This window comes from Lepisma saccharinum, chromosome 23, assembly GCF_977018435.1.
Source record: "Lepisma saccharinum chromosome 23, izLepSacc3.1, whole genome shotgun sequence".
Classification (NCBI taxonomy): domain Eukaryota; kingdom Metazoa; phylum Arthropoda; class Insecta; order Zygentoma; family Lepismatidae; genus Lepisma; species Lepisma saccharinum.
Genome location: NC_139251.1, coordinates 39580671 through 39604096, shown reverse-complemented (window position 1 = coordinate 39604096; position 23426 = coordinate 39580671). Strand labels below are relative to the sequence as shown.

At 38.6% G+C, this 23426-nt stretch overlaps 1 protein-coding gene across 1 annotated transcript; it reads right to left on the bottom strand.

Annotated features, from left to right (window-relative positions):
• Positions 1–876: 876 nt before the first annotated feature.
• LOC146005408 (conglutinin-like) lies at positions 877–17925 on the bottom strand. The gene is made up of 3 exons (XM_083144645.1): positions 17520–17925; positions 2174–2413; positions 877–1204 (listed from the first exon to the last, which is right to left on the bottom strand). The coding sequence occupies exons 1-3, from the start codon at positions 17821–17823 to the stop codon at positions 1044–1046; spliced, it is 705 nt and encodes a 234-aa protein (XP_083000771.1). The 5' UTR covers positions 17824–17925; the 3' UTR covers positions 877–1043.
• Between the last annotated feature and the right edge of the window lie 5501 nt (positions 17926–23426).

Here is a 23426-nt window from a genome sequence, read left to right as displayed (position 1 = left end):
TCAGTGGAATTTAGCAACATGTATTCTCGCGCTTCATCATCATCCTGGGCGAATTCCATAGGTAAAGGTAATGTAATTTGTCCCGTGCATATAGCACCGTGCCATGAAGGCACACGTAGTGGTGTGGTGGGCCCCAAAGATTCTCGATCTCGAACTATTTTGCAGGTGATGTGATCAGCACCATGCTCCGGCAGCCTTCATCCCCCAGGGTTGCTCTCGGGTACCCATTGCTATGAGGCTGGGTGCGGAGACAAGGCTGGATAAATTCCAACCAATTCCGGGAATCGAACCCGGATATCCCACGAAGTTGTCAGACTAGACCAGCGCGGCTCCTTGAATGAGTTTCATATTTCGATTATTTCAAGAAATTTAATATATTGGCTTGTTTTTATGGATTTTCTTCACACTTAAAATGTCTCACTTATCATATACAAATAACCATTGACTAGACAATTATTTTGTAACAAAGAAACAAAAGAAATGTAATTTTGTTCTATATCTTTCATAAATAGCAGCTGCATTAGTAGTAATTAAACTAATTAATTAATTATAAGAATTATTAATTAACTTATTATTAATTAATTAATTAATTAAAGTATAATAAAACAATGGTAATGTGAATTTGTAGAAAGTTTTTGAAATAACACCCCCCTTGATTAAATCCTGCGTACGCTACTGGCCGAAAGTGTCATAAAAGCGAAGTAAAATAAACCAAATGAATCCATCATTCCTTTGCCTCCTCTTTTCTCACTAAAATCTAAGTTGAGATTTCACTGCAAAGAACATTGGGTAAAGTATCTGGGTCGGGATTGGTGGTTTGGGTCGAATCTCCACTACAACCGATCTGACTGTAGTTAAAGGAAAATATAGAATAGGAACTTTCAAATGTATTTATTATTTTAAAAAATATCATAAAATCGCGAATCTTGGTTCAAGATCCTAAAAATAAGCGTTTAAACTTGTTCTCATGTTTCATTATCGCTCATGTAACCAGTTGCTATCCTTCGGGGCCTTTTGTCAATCTACATCTTCATCAGGGCATCCTAGAAAATAGGTATTTCGCAAATGCTGTAGAATTGACTAGTCTTGCAGGACTGTTCCACCCATTCTCCGTTGTCTTGCAGCGCCCAGCAGTTTCTTGTAGTGTCGTTCCTCCAAAACTGGGGCGCCGGACGAAAGTAACCTCGGCTTATTGCCGACGATCCTGTAAGAGTAAGAGATAAACAGATTTAGCTGAGTTTTAGAAAATAAATCCTCAAAGACTACAAGTTGTGAAAATCTGCAAATGGCCAGCGCACGTCTTATGGTAATATTTACTACACTTTTGAAAAATTAAAATTTTGCGTCTAAAATACTCTAAAAGATGCATTTCAACCATGTGAAACGTACTAGAGTTTAATTTCTCGAACAAGCTGATACATAGAGAACCCAAAACGCACACTGTTCTGTCTGCACGGGAATCTTTGACTTCACACAATGTTCCATTGCTCCCATAACCTGCATACAGTCCAGATCTAAACCCCCTGTGACTTTTACCTATTCCACTCCCCTGAAAATTGTCGTCCACTTCAAGTTACAGAAAACAGATAGATTGCTACAGAAATAAAGTTCATTTAGTTACTATTCTAACAGAATAACGAAAGTAAATACTCCATTACATCGAAAAATTAGTGTAAAATACAGGACAGATGTTATATTCTCATATCTCACTTAATCCGAAAAATAAATGGTTCAACAGTTTCCAAAATTAGAAAAGTTATAGTTTCAGGTCAGAGGTCACACAACATTAAGTTTATGCATAAAATTAAATCCTTTTCTTTAACGAAGTGTGTAAAAGGTAATAACAAAATACAACTACGTATACATTTCAGTACACTAACTGCATGAAATATAGAAAATATGGAAAACAGTTATGGTGTATATTCAGTCATTTCTTGGATCGGGTAGTAAAGTATCCCCATTTATATAGTAATAATAATAATAATTAGTATTATTATTATAATTATAAATAATAATAATAATAAATTTGGTTTATTTTATTACATTTTATACCCGCTGAGGCCCATACTTAAATGTATGCCATGCCCCTCTGGAAGAAAGAATCTGACAAGGGCTTCCTTGACATAATCTTCAGAATAATTTTGATAAATTATTTTTTAAAATAACAACTCACCATCGCTGTGCGTGGGATCTCCCTCCTTGCCATCGTCTCGTAATCCGATCCAAGCGTACTGAGCTCTAGACTCTTTCAGCAGCTCGGTTGCTAACTCGTTTCTAGGTTCGTCCGCCAGAGCAGCTAAGCGGCCATTTTCTTCCTGGCACCGAGCATCGGCCTCGGCATAGGGCATCTGGGTATGGATGATCTTGAAACATGATTGGCTACCGTTGTCAAACATGTAGCCATCCTTCAACACTGTAATTTAAGAAATAAAATTCTATCAAGAACGAGATACACATAGCAGGCAACAGATGTAATCTCCGCGGCGGAGTGGTTAGCACATCGCACTACGACGTCAGGGGTCCCGGGTTCGAATCCCGACCTGGGCATGGGTGTTTCTTGTGTGTCCCTTCATCACTTTCATCATATCATCACTCATCCCAATCGTCGCGATTAGCCAAAAGTGGCAGAAAAACTACGCTAAACAACAAAAATCAAAGCAAATCGAACCCAATACTCCTGGCGTCGTAGAGTGCCGTGCTAACCACTCCATCACGGAGGCCGGCAATGGTCTCTTGAAAGAGAAAGAGAGAGCATGAATATTCGCAAAAGCACACAGAGACAGCAGACATTATCCTTCGTTCTTTCGTGTGTGTGTTGAGAAGGAGCAACCCTGGAAGGTAAAGGCGGCCGAAGTGTGGTGCTGATCACATCACCTCAAAAATGGGCGAGATCGAGAATGTGAGGAGCCCTACCCCACACCCCTACATGTGCCTTCATGGGACGGTGCTATATGCACGAGGAACTTTACAATATCGATATTATCCTTAGTAATGTATATTTGAAGAAATTGCTTATATTCGTTGTTGTAACCAAAACTCTCCCCCTGAAAACTTTTGGTTTTATAGATTTGTATGACAAGATTGTTCGTGGGGGCAAATCCACCTGTCCCCTCCAGGATTTCACACCCTACAGTTGCCTCATAACTGATCCCAAATCATCTTGGTAGTTCGCCATATATTTGCAAATCTGGGATATAACTTGAACGTCATGCCTCATACCCATCTCCATACTAGGCAATTAGTCACGTATACACTACCAGATTTATCTACAAACGTGTAAGAACTATGTAACGTGATATTCAGACAGGTTTCTATCTCTTGCATAACGCTACGAAGTTTGTTGCCAATCACGTACAAATGTTTCTTAGACTTCAAACACTGTACGTGCTATGTGTCTGTATTAGAACTATTGTTTCCACTTAGATGACAGAACAGTCGAATATCAGGAATGAAGTAACGTGACATAAAATTGTGAGAGGGTTCAAGGTAAAGGTTGTAGGCATACTCAACAGTACTTTGGTTTGTTTTTCTGCTTCTTTAAATGGTAAGTGTGAACTTCTTTTGTATTGCATGTATTTCTGTATAAACGTCCCATTGGAGGATCCTTGCAAGAAACTTAAACTGAGCGGTTGGTTATTCATCGCCGGAAGTAGGGGAGGACCCTTTTGTCAGTCGAGCAGTTGGTAGGTCTGGTGCGGGCCACATCCAGCTGCTAACAGTCACTAAAACTATTTGCTAAAAGCTCTAAAACCTTCCGCTCCTAACGTAACTACATAATCATTATTAGAACTAAGAGGAATTGTAGGTTAGGAATTGTTAGGGTTGGAGCGCTAGGCTTAGAGCTCTTAGCAATTAGTTTTAGGGAATGTTAGCAGCTGGATGTGTCTCACACTAGACCCAGCACTTGGTCAGAAAGTTTCAGTGGAGCAGTTAGAGAAGGAGGCTGTGATTGATGATTTGGTTTATTTTACTTCGCTTTTCTGACACTTCTGGATAATCGCAGAGATGAGGATGAGTGATGATGCGATAAAATCGAACATCCATGCCGGGATTCGAACCCGGAACTCCTGGCGTCGTAGCACGCTGTGATTACCGTTCCGCCATGGAGGGGTAGGAAGGAGACATGGTCCATAGAGTGTCGTCACAGTCATACTTCCAGGGACTATAAACGTAACCTGAACACAGAGTCGTTTACCGACCATGATTGGGGAAGTTAAGTGTAATATCAGCAGGATTCGATGATTTTTCTCGTCCGGCAATTTATGTGAAGTACAGATGGAAGTTATGTGTAATACCCCTATTAAAGGAAAGGAAGAGAGAAAGGGGAAACATGACACAAAGTTAATAATAATTTTCCTTAAGTCATATTCAAAATTGGCCCCTTCCCCAGACAAGGCGAAACCTTTCTAGTAATCTTTGGAGGTTCAAACATTGAGGACTTCTGTAAGCTTTCCAATTCCTCAACTTTTGCGAAGATGGACAATAGTCACGAGATTTGTATCTGATCTAACGAATTGTAAAAATCCGTTGATGACATGAATAAAACAGAAAAATTATTGATTTCAGTGGAACCTTTTTCTATCCTGAAATCTCATTGGCAAATAAGCAGGCGGAAGATTAGAAGGAATAATAAGGAATGTAAATGTGTGCCCTATACGGAATCGGAAGAAGCTGAGTGGACAAATGAGTGTGTGGAAACTGATCTGCTACTTCAACATATTCTGCCATGACCTTTACACACGTGTTACCTTACGAGCTTTTTCTTGTCTGGGAATAGAGGCTTGTTTGGGTCTTTCAGACACGTTCAAGTGTTGTGTGTTTCGTTCATTCACTAGATCGTTTTGTACGATCACGAATAACACAGTGAATTACTAAGTATAAATAAAATAGAAGAGGAAGATTTATATTCCACCTATTTTGTCACTTCATAACAATATACAGAATGGTTAGGTATATCCGTTTTTGTTTAGAATCACAATTGACTGCTAATTTTTAAAATAAATAACTATGAGTAACGAAAACTTGCAGAGTAACACTTTGCTTGATAGTTTAGCGGTAAAATGGACACGGGCAGGCAATGGCGTCTGGAGGGAGGGGAAAATACGGGCGACTGCCCCTCCTCCCTCAATTTCAAATTCTATATTCATAGGGTTCGGAATTCATGTCCTAAAAGTTCTCAAAAATTACCTTAAGGTTATTTAAAAATAACTCCCATATTTTAAAAAAATGATATAAAATTACTTTAGATATTCAAATCTTGAATCTTTCATAAATGACAACAACAAAAACAAAAAAAAGGTCACGGCATATTTGAAATTTTGTGAGAAGTAAATAGCACATCTAATATTCACCGAACGACCGTTAAGGAGAGAAATGCAATTAAGAAGCCTCAAAACGGCTCAAATTCCTTTAAAAACTACAAAAAGAGACTCCCGATAATGTAATGGTAACGATAACACATTGTAATGAAGAGGTACCGGGTTCGATACCCGGTGAAGGCACACAGCGGTTGGGATCCCATTTTGTAAGTCCAGTCCTGATTAGCCCATCTGTGCATAAATGGACAAACATATACTTAAAGCCACATAAAATGCCGCAAAAGTTACCAACAAGCGAAAAAGAAGAATGGAATAATAGTTTTCTGACATTAAGGTACAACAATAATAATATTGATTGTATTGTGACAATGACTATTTAATCAATTGTATATTAATCTGGAGTGTAAGCTGACTTTCCTGTAACCTAACTCAAATGTTAACCTTAATGAACTGAATTCTTGCAGATTAACGAGGCTCTGGCATTTGGACCAACAGCCAGTGTAATCCTCTGTGGGGTTTGTGTTGTGTGCTGTCCATGTGTGTTGTGATTTCCATCAAATTCATCTTATCACTATCATCCCCATCTTCGCGATTAGCCTAATTTGCAGAAAATCTAGGTAAAATAAACAACATCAATCAATCAATTAAATAAATTATATCAACAACCTGAATTTCTTTCAGAAATTTCTGGTAAAATAGGAATATTCTTCTTCCTCTCCTGAAGAGCGATGCTTACCCCCCTCTTTCCACAATTTTTTCCAAAGTACGTTTTAAAATATGTTCATCAGACGGTAAGACACAATTGAAATATTCTTGAATATGCTAAACTTTTCTTTTTTAAATCAGAAATTCATGCTACGAATGGTTAAATATAATAATGAGTTTATCTCTGTTTTCTCATTTCAAAATTTGTAGGATGTAAATATCATACCATATCGAAGGACGCACAAAAAAATGTTAAGTGTTTGGTAATACGGAGGTGCGGTGGCGCCAAATCACAATCCTGCCTAGCGCGCTAAATTATCTATTGCTCTCTCCACGAAAACAGTCCAGTCAAGGTTAGAGCTTCGGCTTGCCTCCTCCACGGTTGCCACATTTCCAAGTGCTCAGTCTACTCTTCGCGCTTTGTACGTATGCGGTTGATTTCGTCGGTTGAAATTGTTGCTTATTGGCAACAATGTAAGTGAGCGGCGTGACCTTCACTGGACTGTTTTCATGGCTTTAGCTACGTTGCTGATACTGGCTCCGGGTCCAGACGTAAGATCTCGTTAGTGTGCAAGATGCAGTCCATGATGTACTACGTGGAAGAGAAGTTGTTGACATTTAAGAAGTTCTACCCTCTGAATAGAGCTTTTAAGTAGGCTATCTAGTTTATGAGTAACGAAATTTAAAGAAAAACAAATAAACATCCCACAAATAACGCTTGGATAAGATATGCGAAATGTCATAAAGATAAACATTTGATTCGTGCACGAGAGCGGTTAACAAGAGATACTCAAGTGAAACGCAGTCTTAAGATTCCGTGATTTCTAGAAACAAAATAAAGATATAATACAAAGGATATTATCACTTAAAGTAAATTTGCCATCTGGTGGGTTCTTCCTAGACACGTTGTCATATTATTTATATTAACTCAGCTCGAAGGTCGGTAGATAAGAAGAGATATGAAGCTTTTTTTTCGTCAAGAAAGCGCTTTGGAATTCGGAAGTAGAAAGCAATGAAATATGCTCCAACTGAAGCTATTTTAAAGTTTTTTAAGACCCAATAATATAAGCTTATTTTCACAAAAATAAACTGTTGGCTATTAAAATTGTAACACAATTAAAGACAAGAACTATCAATACCATATTTATTATTAGACGTCGGATTTTAGGTTTTTAACCTATTTTTTTCCTTTACAGGTATGTAAGAAATAATAAGTTATGTCAGCGTTAAGTTATGTTAAAAAACGCAACTGATGAAGTTTTATAGTTTCTAAAAAAAACTATTTCGCTTGTTAGAACCTTTTTTTTAAGTTTCTGCGCCTAAATCAAGCCTTTTTTTTTAGGTTTTTATATATTTTTAAAGGTTTTACAGAATTTTTATGTCACACAGAGGCATTTGCTTTGTTTGGTCATGAAAAAAATTAATGCCGAACGTGTTTGAAACGTATTCCCTGTCGATTTTCCTTCCCAAGTCTATGCTGATTTTTCAGAGCTCTGAACAAAGCAAAATCTCTGATGCCACTGCTACCTGTACAATCCAAAATGGTCTGATCTGTGTGGTCTTGCTCACTTTCGCGTCACTTCGGTGCTTTGTGGCAAACTAACATTTCAGCATTCAAGTTTGCAGCACTGACTATGTTTTTGTTGAAAGATTATTTTCAGCATATAAGATGATCCTCACAGACAAAATTGCGGAGTTTGACTGTGGATAACATGAAAAAAGATTGTTGCCTAACTATACGGCGAAGAGTGGATTTCAATAGCAAATTTCCAATGGTAAGTTCTGCCATTGATGTAGGGTTAGGCAACACACATAACGTTATGCAAGATAGTGCGTATTTCAGGATATAGGTGACTATACCTAATCGGCATTTTTCAGGAATTTTGAACTATTTTAAGTTTTTTGAACCTGCTTCAGGATTTTTCGGGCCTAACTAAATATTTTAGGACCCATTTTAGGATTGAGAACCTATTTTAAGGTTTTTCGAACCTATTTTAGGATTTTTAGAGCCTATTTTAGAAACCTAAAAATCCGAGGTCTATTTATTATACAGAACACTGGTGGCAGAAGGGCGAAATTATTACATTTACAATTTGGTAATCGTTGCCCAACCCCCCCCCCCCACCCCCATGATCTACGCATTCTGCAAATGTCAAGTCCATTGCGGACGTCCTTTGTGGTGGTGTAATTCTAATGACCAGCAGTTTATTATACATAATCTTATTGTCTATCACAAGGATTGAACTATGGAAATTAGTTCTATTTCATTTCTAACTCATTGTTAAAGTAATTGAATTACTTAATAATGATAAAAATATTATGATTCTTTGGATAAAATGTAGACATTTACTGGATACTGACTATCAAAAATTGCAGAGAAAAAATGTTTGGATAAGCAAAAAATAGTTTGGGTGAAAAACAACAAGACACGAGGAAAATATTCAATATATTTCACAAGAGTAGAGTTGTTAATTTTCGGTAAGTTGATGCAGCAAATCAAAATATCAAACAACTGTTCTCTTGAAATGTCCTGGTTCTCTAGATTTCGGTGATTCGTAACACAGGTTTGATGAGAAAAATGCTGAAACCTTCACCAGGGCTCTAATAACCTTCCGGTTTAGAAGTGCCAGAAATTCTATTTTCTTGTTTTGACATATGCGACAATCAGGGGAGTGGCGGAGATCTAATCTGCAATCTCTAACAAGGTTACTTCACATTTGGCAACTAGCCTGCTCGATGCTTGAGTTTCTAAAAATATAGGCTTACGTACTACAAATTACAGTATAATGTCACACGTCCAAATACCCTATTTTAACGGGATTCTCCCGTCCTGTTGTTGTAGAAACTTTCGGGGATGATGGTTTGTTCCGTTTTGCTAGTCATGAGTCAGAATACTATTTTCAGCTGCGGTTTTCTGTTCCTTTTTGTCCGGTGGGCCGGTCCGGTCCGGATGATAAGATGAGCGCATCTAAATTAAACGAGTTGGAAACACCATGACGAAAAATCTTGAAAATATTCAAAATTCGTTTGCATCTCACATGAACATTAGTAGCATGTGTTCTTATATTTTGCTTAGGGTTGTACACAGTGATCAGAACGCTACATTTTATAAGTAGCTTCGCTACAACTAGAGCTACTCTTCCAAAATGTAGCTTCGCTACAGCTACAACTACATTTACCAAAAAGTAGCTCGCTACGCTACTCCTGTTCGCTACTCGCTACTTCGCTACTTTTGCGCTACTTCTGTATTAAAAACTTAAACAACTATATGGCTATTCAAAAGAAGCCCCAGTATGATAGTTGTACGTACTGAAAAAAATAGATTCTGTTATTTATTACCATGATTCCCTTCATTCTATAATTTTCATAGCGGTGTTACTTCAGTTACATAATTTTAATAAAGTGTTTGAGAATAAAGTACCTTTGTAAGTGGCATATCAATTCAAAAAACTAGGTCTTACACTTACACGTATCCGTGATGTTCTGATTGTCATTTGAAAAATATTTATGCGACAGACTTCTTTTTAAAATTAATTGGAAGAATATCACATGTATCGAAATTAACTAGAACGTGTTGCACAAAATGGGAATAAGATAAAAATGTGATATCTTCTTAACTTAAACAGAATGTTATTTGGGGGATGGCGGATATTTGCTCGAACCTTGAGGATAGCTGGGGGATGCTTCTAATGGTATAAATGAGAAACAGGTGGAACAATGCTTTACTTAAGTCTTTCTGTTGAAAATGCTTCCCCGAAGACACAGTGGAAATTGTAATTGTCACCTTGTATTCAAATTGCCCCAGGTTCGATACCTGGCGGAGGGCACATGGTGGTTCGTATCAGTCTCGATCAGTTGAGTTGTGCATAAAGTGGACTCAAAACAAACACTAGGAAAGACTCCTAGTTGGGAAGATGGGATCCTCCTGCTCCTCCATTCCCCACTCATCATTCTTCCCCATTCTCACAATTAGCCAAAAGTGGCAGAAAACGGCCTTAGATAAGAAAATAACTAAATAAACAATGATTCCTCATTGCCATGATTAGAAAAAGTTACAGGAAAGGGACGCAAAAGTATGAAAAATACATAAATTTGAAAACTGTGTATTTTAACAAAAAAAATGTCATTTCTGCAGGAAAGTCAATAACTTGTACGTTTTTTTTACAATATGATAAAATATATTGAGGAAACTGATGTGTAAACCCGAGTGTTCTAAACATATTGTAATTTTCAAATTTGCGAACAAATATCATGACCAAAATAATTGTAATTCCAGAAACAATCGTTCTTGTAACAATAATTTCCTGCCGGTGTGATCCTATACACTGACAATGACCAATGCTGTTAACGTACTGAACCATGGATTGCTGGCACTATTGCTTTGTCAGATTAGTAGAAAATGGATCGCCCGTTTTTGCAATGTAAGTTGTGTTTTACACAGTAATTATCGATATTTTGCTGTCTGTTACGCCATCGATATCCACAGGATTTGTTCCAGGGGTGGCACAAACGGGGCATTTTTTCCTGGCGGTGTAGCAAATGCGGCATGATTCTCCCCAAAATAGCGATGCAGCTAAAATAAATGGCTATTAGCCTGAATATATTCATATAGGCCAGTTAGTTATATGGATATTAGAATTATTCAGATGCTAATGAAATAAATTACACAGCTATTTATAATCTGCGATATAAAGATATTTATAATCTAGATTATCTGTATTTGCATGTAATGGACTTTGTCTTTTTGAGTCTCTTGGAAAAGTAAGCAATATTGTCATTTATTTTTGACACCGTTGCCACATTAAAAAATTACCTCAAAATGCTGAGAAAAAATGTAGCTGTAGCTAGCTACAGTAGCGACGCTACAAGTAGCGCGCTACTTCCGACCACTGGTTGTACATTGCTCTGCTACACATCAATATCATGCATATAGGCTAATGTAGATTTTTCTGAATTATTTGTACTCCAACTGGAGACGAGAGGCGTACATTCACGAACACTTTTGGGTTGGAACGGTACCAAAAGTCAATGGAGCTGTTACAACCCAGAAGTGTCTGTGACTGTACAATCGGCTGCTAACTAGGGATGGACGATATCTGGGAAATTTGATATCGCGATATATCGTCAAGAAAATATCATCACAGACGATACGATATTTTTTTCGTATCGTGATATCGGCGATATATCGTCTCCACGATATACTATACCGCCAAACATCATGACGATATATCGCCGCCACAATATATATCGCCAAATATTGCGACGATATACCGCCGACCGATATATATCGCCAAATATCGTGTTGATATATCGCCAAACTGCTCACCTTGTAGCCACATTAGATCCAGTTTCTGAACTATTAGAATGCTGTTTTTTGACGAGTTCGACCGATGGGCGTTCTGACGATGTAGTAGTTACATTACGAGTACATTAGCAAAATCGTGAGTGCCGGGGTACAGTTTGATATGCAGAATGTTCGGAACCCTTTTATTGAAAATAATATACTGGAAAAGGGGAACGAAGTTGATATTTGGGATTTTGAAAGATTTTCATTATTTGTTTGTATTTTGTAGGCGGTGTGCGGGATTCCGAAAAGACGGTACCGGAATCGGGAAAAATCCAGTTTCCATTCTGACTTCGAGAAATTCCAAACAATCGTGGTTGAAAGGAGTTAATTCTCGATGTCTTCTACACTATAATAATAATCCGTGCCTCCGACTGCCCTCCCAGAATCCTACCTAGTGGTGTGGAGTTCTTCAATAGGTAATGGGGTGACGTGGGGGTCGGCACGTCGAACCCTCAGCCGTTATAGGAGATTTCTCAGACCGGATTACGCTACTCACTCGTATCTCTCAAATTTCCTCAGGATGGTAGGTTGCCACCGGTCCTATACACAGGCCGAAATCCCAGGCGGACTCGAACCCATGCCGTCCCGCAGTCGGAGCCCAAAGCACAGCGCCTTAGACCGCACAGCCACGGAGGAGGACTTGCTACACTATAAGTGAGGGAAATTTCTTGATGTTAGCAGTTTTTATTACAGAAATTTAAAAAAAACAACCAACTGAGGGCGAATTAGGGTGTAGAATCCGATATTATCATGCTGTGTGGAAATTTGAAATTTCTACTAAAAATGGAAATTTTTAAAAAATCACGTGCCGATTCGGTCCCGATCAAAAAGTTTCCGTGCCGCACGCTGGCGTACGCGGCAGAAAAAGACCCAGAACGAACAACACCCTGTATATATGTGTGGGCGGTTACATTGAAATGGAAAATATTAGCTGGGGGGATGTTTGGACAAGCCTTGGGGTTGGGATGCACCTATGGCACTCCCGGTATCCCCCTCCCCCCTTACTGCATTGGAGACGAGCTATTCTGGTGTCCACAGAGATGACGATTCGAATCAAACCATTATGGTTCTTTTCGGTCGAGTTCGACCGAAGTGTGGTGCCGTGAGCTTCTTATACTTGATTTCTTGCGTTGTTTTGGTACCAGCAATGGCAAGTTTATTGACTTGGATTATGAACGTAAACCATTAGACACACATCAAACAAGAACTATCTCAATCGGGTGTCAGGAAAGTGTGGCTGAAAATTACAGTGGAGTTGCAAAGCACTAACGAGTTTTACAATTGGCATTCTGCACATCCAATTCTACGACCACACCGACCAATTTCCTGATGCAATGTGACCACCATATCGCCAGAACGTCGGTCAGTCGAATTAGGTAGAACACGGCAGTGTAAAAGTTGGGTCTCCTTTATCGCACAACGCGAGAGCAACTTTGTGTTCTGACGTCAGACGCGGAAAACCTACGTTGTTGGGTTAGGTCTGTTAGGTTTGGTTACCTTAGCATAAATAGAACAAATGTAATGCTAAGAGAACTAAGCCTAACCTTAACAACTTGAGCAAGATTGATCTTACGTTGTGTGATAAGGGAGACCTGTAAAAGTTCGGCAGAAGCCGGATCCAGTGTGACCATAACGTACGATGGAATTAGTCAAATTGACCGTTTTAATTTTGTCTTCATCCTACGTTTTATTAAGCAACATGCTGATTGTCTTCAGTTTTATTGGTGCTTTATTTCAATTACTGAACCTCAAATTGCGAAACACAGTGTGTATGAGCATGGTGTTGATGGACAATTTGTCTTTCCTGTGGGTCAGTATCGACGATTGGATGCCAAAAGTTGGGGCAAGGACAGTTTACTTTCTCTTGGTAGACAAGGCTTAGTATTAAGAGCCCATAGTGCGTGGGCAAAAGTGGCAAAATGTGGAGGCAACTGCCCCTAATCGCCAACACTGCTGTGGGTAGACAACAGCCAGGCAACTCTGCCTCACGCTACGACGCCAGGGGTCCCGGGTTCAAATCCCGTCCTGGGCATGGATGTTTGTCAGTGCCCATTCATCATACGAGTATCATCACTCATCCCCATCTTCGCAAATTAGTCAAAAGTGGCACAAACGCGAAGTAAGTTAAAGCAAATCAATCAATCAACATCTGCGTTACAAATCTGAACAGTAAAAAGTCTGGTTTCGAAGCACCGAGAATATTGGAATGTGTGTTGTTTTTTTTAAGTTTGACCGCACTAGAAAACAACAACAACAAAAAAAAATGCCTCCGCATGTAATAAGAATTGTGTGATGTGGTAAGAGCGTATCAAGTCACTTCCGCCCTCACTGACGTCGAGAATACTTTCGAAAACTTTCACCAATCAAACAAAAGTATGCACAACATACAAGGTTACCGAGGCGTTCTAGAACTGGCAACACTGCTATCAACTTTACACGTCCAGTAGACATTATTGTAACACTCGCAGCTAAAATCAGTGAGAAAGTAAAAAAAAAGTTGGTACATTTTTCTTAAAAATGAGTAAGTAAACCAAATAATATATTTATCTGTATAATTTATCTGCTTGAAAGTGATTTATGTATCCTACAAAATGGAATTGCAAAAGTATACAATGCGATCACTGTACTCAAACAACAACAAAAAATGAACTCTTCCATCCATTTTAGTTTCTTGAGCATGAGCTTGCTTCAAATATGATTCTGCCCAAGTATTCATTCATTTATTGTCTTTGAGAATCTTATGATAAAACTGTTAACGACATGTACGGGAAAAATTAGATCAAGTTTCCTACATACGTACAATTTGTCAACAATGTGAACATACACAAGCTTGAGAAACTGAAGGAGGGGAGAAAAAGAGAGAGAGAGAGAGAGAGAGAGAGAGAGAGAGAGAGAGAGAGAGAGAGAGAGAGAGAGAGAAATAAAGTAGGTAAAGAAAACGAAAAGAGAGGAAGGGAATGAAATAGAAGACAGGAAAAGAAAGAAAGGAAGCGATATAGAGGGTCCCCACATACATATAAGCCCGGAAGTTTGGCAAAATGCCTCTTTTTATCTACTGCATGTATTGATAATTTTTTTCCGGATATACGTTTTTTATGTTGTTTCGAATGTTTCAGAACCCTTTTCATTTTGCCTATTTTGCCTATTTGGGACCCCACTGCCTATTTTTAATTATAATGCCTTTTTTTTGCCTTTTTCAATGAAATTTGACCATTTTTTTTAAAAAAATATGTTGGCATTTATTTTTCTTCCGTTTATTATGTGAATAATTTTCGCCTTATTTAAGTAATATTGAACTCACGCATGTTTCAACATTGCTGAAGGAGAAAAGTGTGAGAAAAAAGTATTTCATGCTCAGTTAGGATATTGCCTTTCGGTTAACATTTCCTTGTGCATGATTGACTGCTGAAGTGGAAAGGTTGATTTCGAACACAAAGAAGATATTTCTGAAATCTCCCTCTCGAACCCGAACATTTCAGGAAGTTGCGCCTGAGCTTAGTTTATCTCCGCAACCAGTCTTGACAAGATGGAGAACCTGGATATCAGCAGCTATATATTATGCTAACAACCTTGAAAAAATCAGTGAGGTGATCGATGCTCTTCCAGAAAATGAAGCGGCTTCAATTCGTGAAGTGAAAAACTCCTGTGCTATTCAGAACTGAAGAATGAACTGTCGTTTATTTTTGCACATTATGGTGCATTGCCAGAGACAATTACAAAGTTAGAAAAAAAAGAGGTGAGACTCTTATAGTATCCATGAAAATCTTCGAGGAATCTATGCAGCAGATGATGGAAGTGCCAGGAGAAAAGGGGTCAGCTGTTGCAGAAAAGTTCAAACGGGTAGTGAGTGCAAATAAGGACTTGAAACAATTGAAAACAATTTGTGATATTCTGAAAGGTGAAAATGCTGTTACCAAAATGAGTCCAGCTACATTAGCTTGTTTTCTGTATGCTCCAATAACTTCTGTCGAAGTAGAAAGATCATTTTCTATTATGAGAAATATTCTCTCTGACAGACGACTATCAATTAATGTTGAGAACTTAAAAAACACCTTGTAGTTATGTGCAATCAAGACGGAGAAAAGTGAAATGCTCTTCCCAATGTAGATTTTAACATTTTACCAGAAATTATAGATAAAAGTAAGCGACTTCCAAATGTGCCTTTTTTCGGTTTATTTTGCCTTTTTTCATTTTTAGTGCCTATTTTCCACATTATAAATGCCTTTTTGCCTGCCTATTTTAACGAAAATAAATGCCTGAACTTCCGGGCTCTACATAGGCTATAAGGATAAGTAATGAGAGAGAGAGAGAGGGGGGAGGTGTAGGGAAACAGAACGAAAAGGGAGAATGAAGAGTATGGAAGTAAGATTAGGGAAAACAGATAAAGAAAGAAAAAGCGAAAGAAAAAGGATGAAAGAGGGAGAGAGAAAAAGAAAGTGTGTGTGAGAGAGATGAACAGAGGCAGAATGAAAGAGATTTAGAAATAAATCTAGATAGAAAAAGAGATTGAAAAACAAAGAAGAACTAAAAGACAGTTAGAAAGAACAGGAGCGGGGCAAATGAATGTTTCCAGCACCAGCAAGCCCACCTATGTCATCCACCTTGATTCCATCTGTACCAGCGCTTGAAGTGGAATTACTTAACTGGTGGATGTTTGATCGAGACTTTGGGCTACGGGGACACTACCCCTTACTTCGAACACTAACCTGAACAAAATTTCCTAGCGACATCACTGTTCCCACCTTATATTAGTTATTCCTACGTATATCATAAAACTTCAGTACCACATCCAGGTCCGTACCCAGGATTATTTTGAGGGAGGGACCAGATCCAAAATTGTGTTTTACCTCGTACACCCAACCGCGAAAGAAACAGTAGGCGAATTGTCCACCATCATTTTCATTCGGTCTGAATTACACAATGTGATGATAATGAATTGAAATAAAAACGTCAATAATAAGATAACTATGCCTGCTTCGAACCAACATAGATTCATTCCTTAAAACAACACAGGATGTAAAATAAAAAAGTAATGAAAATAGCGGTGGCCAATTTTCCTACCATTATCATTGCTGTTGACTGTACCTCTTTAAAACCTTGTCACGCATCAATATATAATATATATTAAACTCACCTCATCCCAACAATTAGCCACCCTACTTATTGCTTACATTCAATTCTCTGAAGTATTCGAATAGTTATGTGTGTTCTTATGTTCAGAAAATAATATATTCATAAATTAAATTATACGTATTAGCAGTTATTATTATAATAAAGAACTCGAAATGTGAGTTAACCAAAAGAAGGAGACATTTTCGTAGCCAGTAGCGGCGATTGAGTGCCAAAACTGGGCGGGGGGAGGACTATTTACTCTTTCTTAGTAGACAAGACTTAGCATAGTGCAGCAGGGGGGCAAAAGTGCAAAAGAAAAATTAACGTTCACAAGTGCCCACGCCCCCCTACTGCTGGCTGCCTTGCATCAACGGTTGTAGATCTAAAACTACACAATATTGCAGAATGCAGACTTCTGTAGTGTGCCTCTCCACACCACAAACACATTCATTTATGCAAGAACAATATTGAAATTTTACAAATTTGAAAACTCGTCGATGTTATATCTTTTTATAAGTTCACATTTAAATATTTCATAGTTCGAGGGGGGGGGGAGGGCTGTGTACGGCCCTGACCAGATCCTAATAAACGAAATGACAATGAATGTTGTATTTAGTATGCATACTTGCTGTAATTTTGGTAACAATGATGAAAAGGGCTCGTTTAATAAGCTAAACTTCTCCCTAAATCATGCTACTTTACTGATTTTGTGTTTAAAAGAGAGGGAAGCACAACGAATGCATCAACCTAACCGTCAGAAACTTCCAATCAGAAGTGCTTTTGTACAGAGGGATCCATGTGTATTATCGTGCAACTTGTCCATCAGCATGTTCATGCACTTCATTTGACCCAATAAGAGCTTCAAGAATTAAAAGAAAACTCAAAACAAGCTGTTGACAACTTCTGCACCAGGATACATAAAACTCCATCGCTTAAAAACACATAGGATGTAAGAGAAAAAAATAAAGAAAATAATCATGGACAATTTGCACGGTAATACTCATGGATCTCACTGTACGTATATACATTAGACTTACCTTGGGGTCTTAGAGAATAGAAGTAAAAATCCGAGTTAGCTTCAACAATTTTCGTTGCTGCACATCTATTGAATAGCCTGCACTTTCCTTTTTTCAAACTTGTGTGGTAATTGATAGCGTCACATGTCGGATTCTTCCTGCAGAACGATATGCACTGAGAGAGAGAAACAGCTTGTGTTGAATGACCTTGACCTGTGACTTTAGCAGTCGAAAGTAACTTCCAACCGATCGTCCTTGAAGGCAAGAGCACAAGTGCAAAAACAAGTAACAGTCCGTACTTGAATGAGCTCGAAATCGGAGCCATTTCTATCGCGTGCCTCTCCCCCTTGCACTCATCAACGACTGACGGTTCACTTCCGCGCGGCGCTAGAGATTAACACCCACTGCGGCTGACGTTGTTTCACTCTGGTGCAAATTTGCCACGTTCTGTAAAAGTTTTTTAATTTTATTTGTTTAATCTATATTTAACGCTTCGTTCTAGGTCATTGTAACTTCTTAACCCGTAACGTGTTAGGTCGGGAGTCGTGTGATGAAATGTGTATAACGCTAGCAAAGCTGCAAGTTAATTTCAGTGTTGATTTGGGATGGACGATATCGCAAATTTGATCGCGATATATCGTCACAGACGATACGATACGATACTTTTTCCGTGTCGTGATATCGGCGATATAGGCTATCGATACATATCGCCAAATATCGTGAGGATATATCACTGACACGATATATATCGCTAAAATATCGTGACCATATATCGCCAACACGATATCTATCGCCAAATATCGTGACGATATATCGTCGACATGATATCGCCGATACGATATATATCGCGATATTGGAAAAAATATCGTCCAGGCGGTAACAACTAGACGATATATCGTCACCATATTTTGGCGATATATATCGTGTTCACTTAGACTTTGCAGAGAACGTCAACTATGTTTTATCTATCAAAATTAATTTGGAGATAAAACTTGTATTATTGATTTTTTTTTTAAAAAAATCCATTTCTTTTCTTCTATCTCTGTTAGTGTCTCTATATTTCTTTATTTTTCTTCTCACTCTGCTTCTTTATATCTTTTCTCGATCTTTCTTCCGCCGGCCCCCGTGGCAGAGTGGTTAGCACATCGCGCTACGACGCCAGGGGCCCCGGGTTCGAATCCTAGCCTGGGCATGGATGTGTGTGAGTGTCCATTCATCAACTTAATCATATCATCCCTCATCCTCATCTTCGCAAATTAGCCAAAAAGTGGCACAAGAAGCGAAGTAAAATAAAGCAATTCAATCAATCAATCAATCGATCTTTCTTCCTCTACATATTTCTTTCTTTTTTCTGTCTTTCGCACTTTCTTTCTTTCTCTCTTCTTCTCTCTATTTCTTTCTTTTTCTCTGCTTCCTTCTTACTCTGCTTGTTCTTCTCTTTTCTGTTTTTTGTTCCTCTTCCTTTCTTTATCTGCTCTATCCCTCTCCTCTCTTTCTTTATTCTACCTTGTCTTGTCTACCAAGATAAAACAAATTGTTCTTGCCGCCCCCACTTTTGGAACCCAATCACACACTGTGTGTGAATAGCATATTTTTTTAATACACGGTGAAACTGCTCGATGACAAGCCATTCAACGAACGCTGGTCACACTAACGCTAAATATTTGGGTTCTTCGCGATCTCCGTATATTTAAATAAACATAACACAGCTACTCATAGGTTACGTTGAACCAGCGATTTTCGAACTTTTTTGGATAGCTGCACTTTGTTTCAATATGCATAATATTGCGGCACGTTCATACAGTACGCTCTTTCTCGAGAATTTGTGGACCAAGGCCATGACCAAGGCTGTGAATAACTGTAGAGAAAAAGGGAGAAAACGAGTGGGCGCTGCTGCATACAGCTGGCAACCGTAGCTGCGTTTTCCCCTCCATGCATTCACTCCCCATTTGTCAAAGCAGTTTTTCCAATCTTCTTGAGACACCTCCATAATATGGTTTTTGAATGCATCAACGGCGTCTTCCGCCGACGAAAATCGTTGTCCACGCAATTTATTCTTGACATTCGGGAACAAGAAAAAGTCATTGGGTGCCAAATCAGGACTGTACGGCGGATGACCCATCAATTCGATTTTTTGACTGTTCATAAAGTTGGTTGTTAGACGAGATGTGTGACAGCTGGCATTGTCTTGATGAAGAATGATCCGACGGCGTTTGTTTGTTTTCCGTATTTGACCGAAGACCTCTGGCAAACAAATTGTTGTGTACCATTCAGAGTTGACCGTTCTACGTTCCTCTAAAGGCACAGTTGCCACATTACCAGTTTTCCCGATAAAACAGGCGACCATTTGTTTCGATGTGCTTCGAGCGCGAACAACTTTTGTTGGATTGGGTTCATCTTGAAACACACATACAGTCAACTGCTGTTTACGTTCTGGCTCATATGCATATATCCATGATTCATCACCTGTTACAATCTTATATACGTCTTTTGAAGCATCACGATTGTATTTATTGAGCATTTGTTTGCACCAATTGACGCGAGCGTCTTTTTGAGTTTTTGTCAAATTGTGTGGTATCCAACGAGAACATACCTTTCTCACAGCTAAATGATCATGTAATATTTTATATATGCTGGTGAAACTAATGCCTATGGTTGCCTCAGTCTCACAGTATGTCACATGACGATCTTGCAGTATTAGGTTTTGCAAAGCATCAATGTTTTCTTGAACAACAACTGATTTTGGACGACCTTCGCGAATCTCGTCGGTGAGCGAATGGCGGCCACGATTAAGTTCGTTATACCAGCGTTTCACAGTGGCAAAGGATGGGGCTTGATCGCCAAATGTGGAAGTAAGTTGATCGATGCACTCTTGTCTTGATAATCCACGTCGAAAATCGTAAAAAATCATCGCACGAAAATGTTCACGAGTTAATTCCATTTTATTGTTGTCGCGCAATCTCCAAGGCAACATAAACAACACAAATGAAGCTATTGACAAAACATTTGAAGTACGTTATGGTCAATAATGCCAGACGATTCAGTGCAAACGTCAAATCGCGCCTAACTTCAATCAATGTTGCCAAGGCTCTCAAAATATAAATAGTGGCCCTCGTACCCATTGAGAATCGCTGCCTTAAACACTGTCGATTACATTTTTTAAGAGTTGAAGTTTTAGGCGGTACAAGGTCGGTCACCTGTTGCGTTTGCGTGCGGGAAACTGTAGGCAAATTTTGTGAAACTCGAGCAAGGGGACAGGAAAAGCTAGTATCGCTGCTACTGCTCCTTAGGTACAAAATCGTTAGATAATGATGATTGCGGTGACACTTACGCACTTTCTTTTACTCAGAGCAGCACATTCCATTGTTAATCGCTGAAATTTTCACACGGTGAAGTAATATAGTTGAGAAAGGAAGTAATATTATACGTCCGAAGGTTGCGGTTAGCGGTCTCGAAACTCATTGACACAAGAAAACTATACTTCTAAGCAGAAATACTTCCTCTATAGAATATACGTAATTTGATTCTGCTTGTTTCCTCCACTCATTCACGCTGTGCTAGATTCTTATCTTCACCTCACTTTGATGCGATTCATTCTTTTTTAACACGCCAGGGCGTCCTGATTTCAGTTTTCTAACATTATGTAAAAACAAATATGAGGTCTGTTTATTATTATTTGTAAGCTTAATTCATTTTACGCACAGAAATGTGGTCAAAACAAGTCACATAATTGTCGGTCTCGGCATGGGTGGTCCTTGTGAATGTCTCTTTATCAATGTAATAAAACTGTACCACTCATCATCATTGTCGCGATTAGCCAAAAAATAACAAAAATCAAGATAATATAATCACACACACACAAACACACACACACACACACACACACACACACACACACACACACACACACACACACACACATGGCCTACCCGATGGCGTAGTGATAGCGTCGTTGCCTTGTAATCAAGGGATCCCGGGTTCCATACCCGGTGGAGGCACCAAGTGGTTCCGATCCCACTTTAAACTGTAGGTCCAGTCCCGATTAGCCTTACTGTTACTGTGCATAAAGTGGACTTAAAACACCAACTCAATCAATCAACACACACACACACACACAGAGACAGAGAGGTCTGTACCCCTACAATCAAAAATGTTCCTGCGTCACTGCTCTGTACCCTCCTCTCTTCCAAGCAGTAGAGTGGGATGCACAAATATTACCAAGCAAATCGTCCATGAGAGCTTCACGAATGGAAACAAAACATGGAACATGCTGCTGACAATTTCTGCACCAGCATACTTAAAAATCCATTCCTTAAAAACACACAAGATGTAAGAGAAATATTATCATGGACAATTTGCTGAACAATACTTGTGCATCTCACTGTACAGTCTGTATACAGCATTCTTGCAAGCAAACGAGGCTTTACTCCCTTATAAAGGATTTAATTATTTTCTTACAAAGACGCAGTCGTTGAAATCAGTGGCGCAACCACAGGGGGGCAAGGGGGGCATTGCCCCCCAAACTTGGACGGAAATCGATTCTAGGGGGCAAGGGGGGCAAATATTGACTGCTAAGGGCAGCTGCAGGGGGCACAGAGGGGCGATTTCCCCCTCTCGATTTCAAATTTTATTCAAATAGAAATATATTTTGTGAAATACATCCTTTTCTCAGTATTATCAAGTTCAGAGTCGTAGCTAGGGGATGGAGGGGGTCGGACCTGGATGCTGAACGATCTAAAATTTAGATCATTCGGCGTCTAAGCCAGAAAATAAGTTTTTAAGACACAGTGAATACATTTTCGAGCCCAACTTCGCGACCCACCAAACGCCCCCTCGGGACCCACACTCCATAGGTTGAGAAACGATGATCTAAATTAAAACAATTGTGAAAGAGAGAATGCCATGGCGCCCCGAGAAATTATTTGCACCCTATTAAATCAATATTGTTTTCAGTTTGCAAAAAATTGGATCTAAAATGTCCTTGCTCGCTTCGCTTGCAATATATGATTGTATTCTGTAATGCATTGTAAATTACCAGAGAGATAAGAAAGACTTCTCTTCATTGATTTTGTCATAAATGCATGAACAATTATTTGGAGGAAAAGGAGAGTGCACATTTGAGAGACAATTTATATTCTTTTTACTGTTGATTTATTATGAGGTGGATGAATCGATTTTTTTAATGTATTTAAATAATATATGTTGTATAAATAGTGTTAAAGAAACTTTGAATACGTACTACACAATGTAGTGTCGGAAAGTTGAATATGTATTTTTTTCATTTTACGTCACTCCATGTTGCATACTATGTGTAAAACATAATGCTCTACATGAAATTTATACATGTTACATGTAAAAAAGTATTATATTCGGAATGCATTTATCATGCATTTCTTCCTGTCTTTCAGAAATACAGTTTTGTGTGCTTGTTTTCCATTATTAATGTGAAATTTAACGTTTTGAAAAAAAAATCAAATCGTTTGTTCCAACACAAATGCTTTAGCACCGACCTCTACCCCTTTTTGCGTAATTTACGATACTAACGTCTTTGATAATACCACTAGTGCTACTACTAATAACAACTACTACTACTACTACTACTACTACTACTACTACTAATAATAATAATAATAATAATAATAATAATAATAATAATATTGTTCTTATTATTACTATTATTATTGCTATTGTTATTATTGTTATTATTAGTATTATTATTGGTATGTTTATCCTGGTCTGGTACTTGCCCCCCCCCCCCAAGACAAAAAATCGTGGTTGCGCCTCTGGTTGAAATTATCTGTTATCAGTGAAATAATGTTGACTTCTAATATGCATAAAGTGCAAGGCATTGTAGTGTCCCTGGAATCAGGAGTTCTCGTATGTCATTCCACATGACGACAGAATACTGTTTTGTGGTTCCTTGTAGAA

Coding starts and splice junctions, on each gene's coding strand:
- LOC146005408 (XM_083144645.1), bottom strand. CDS start 17,823: ATGGCTCCGATTTCGAGCTCATTCAAGTACGGACTGTTACTTGTTTTT. Junction 2,414..17,519: donor CTATTCTCTAAGACCCCAAG/GTAAGTCTAATG, acceptor CTTAAATTACAG/TGTTGAAGGATGGCTACATG. Junction 1,205..2,173: donor AGATCCCACGCACAGCGATG/GTGAGTTGTTAT, acceptor TTACTCTTACAG/GATCGTCGGCAATAAGCCGA.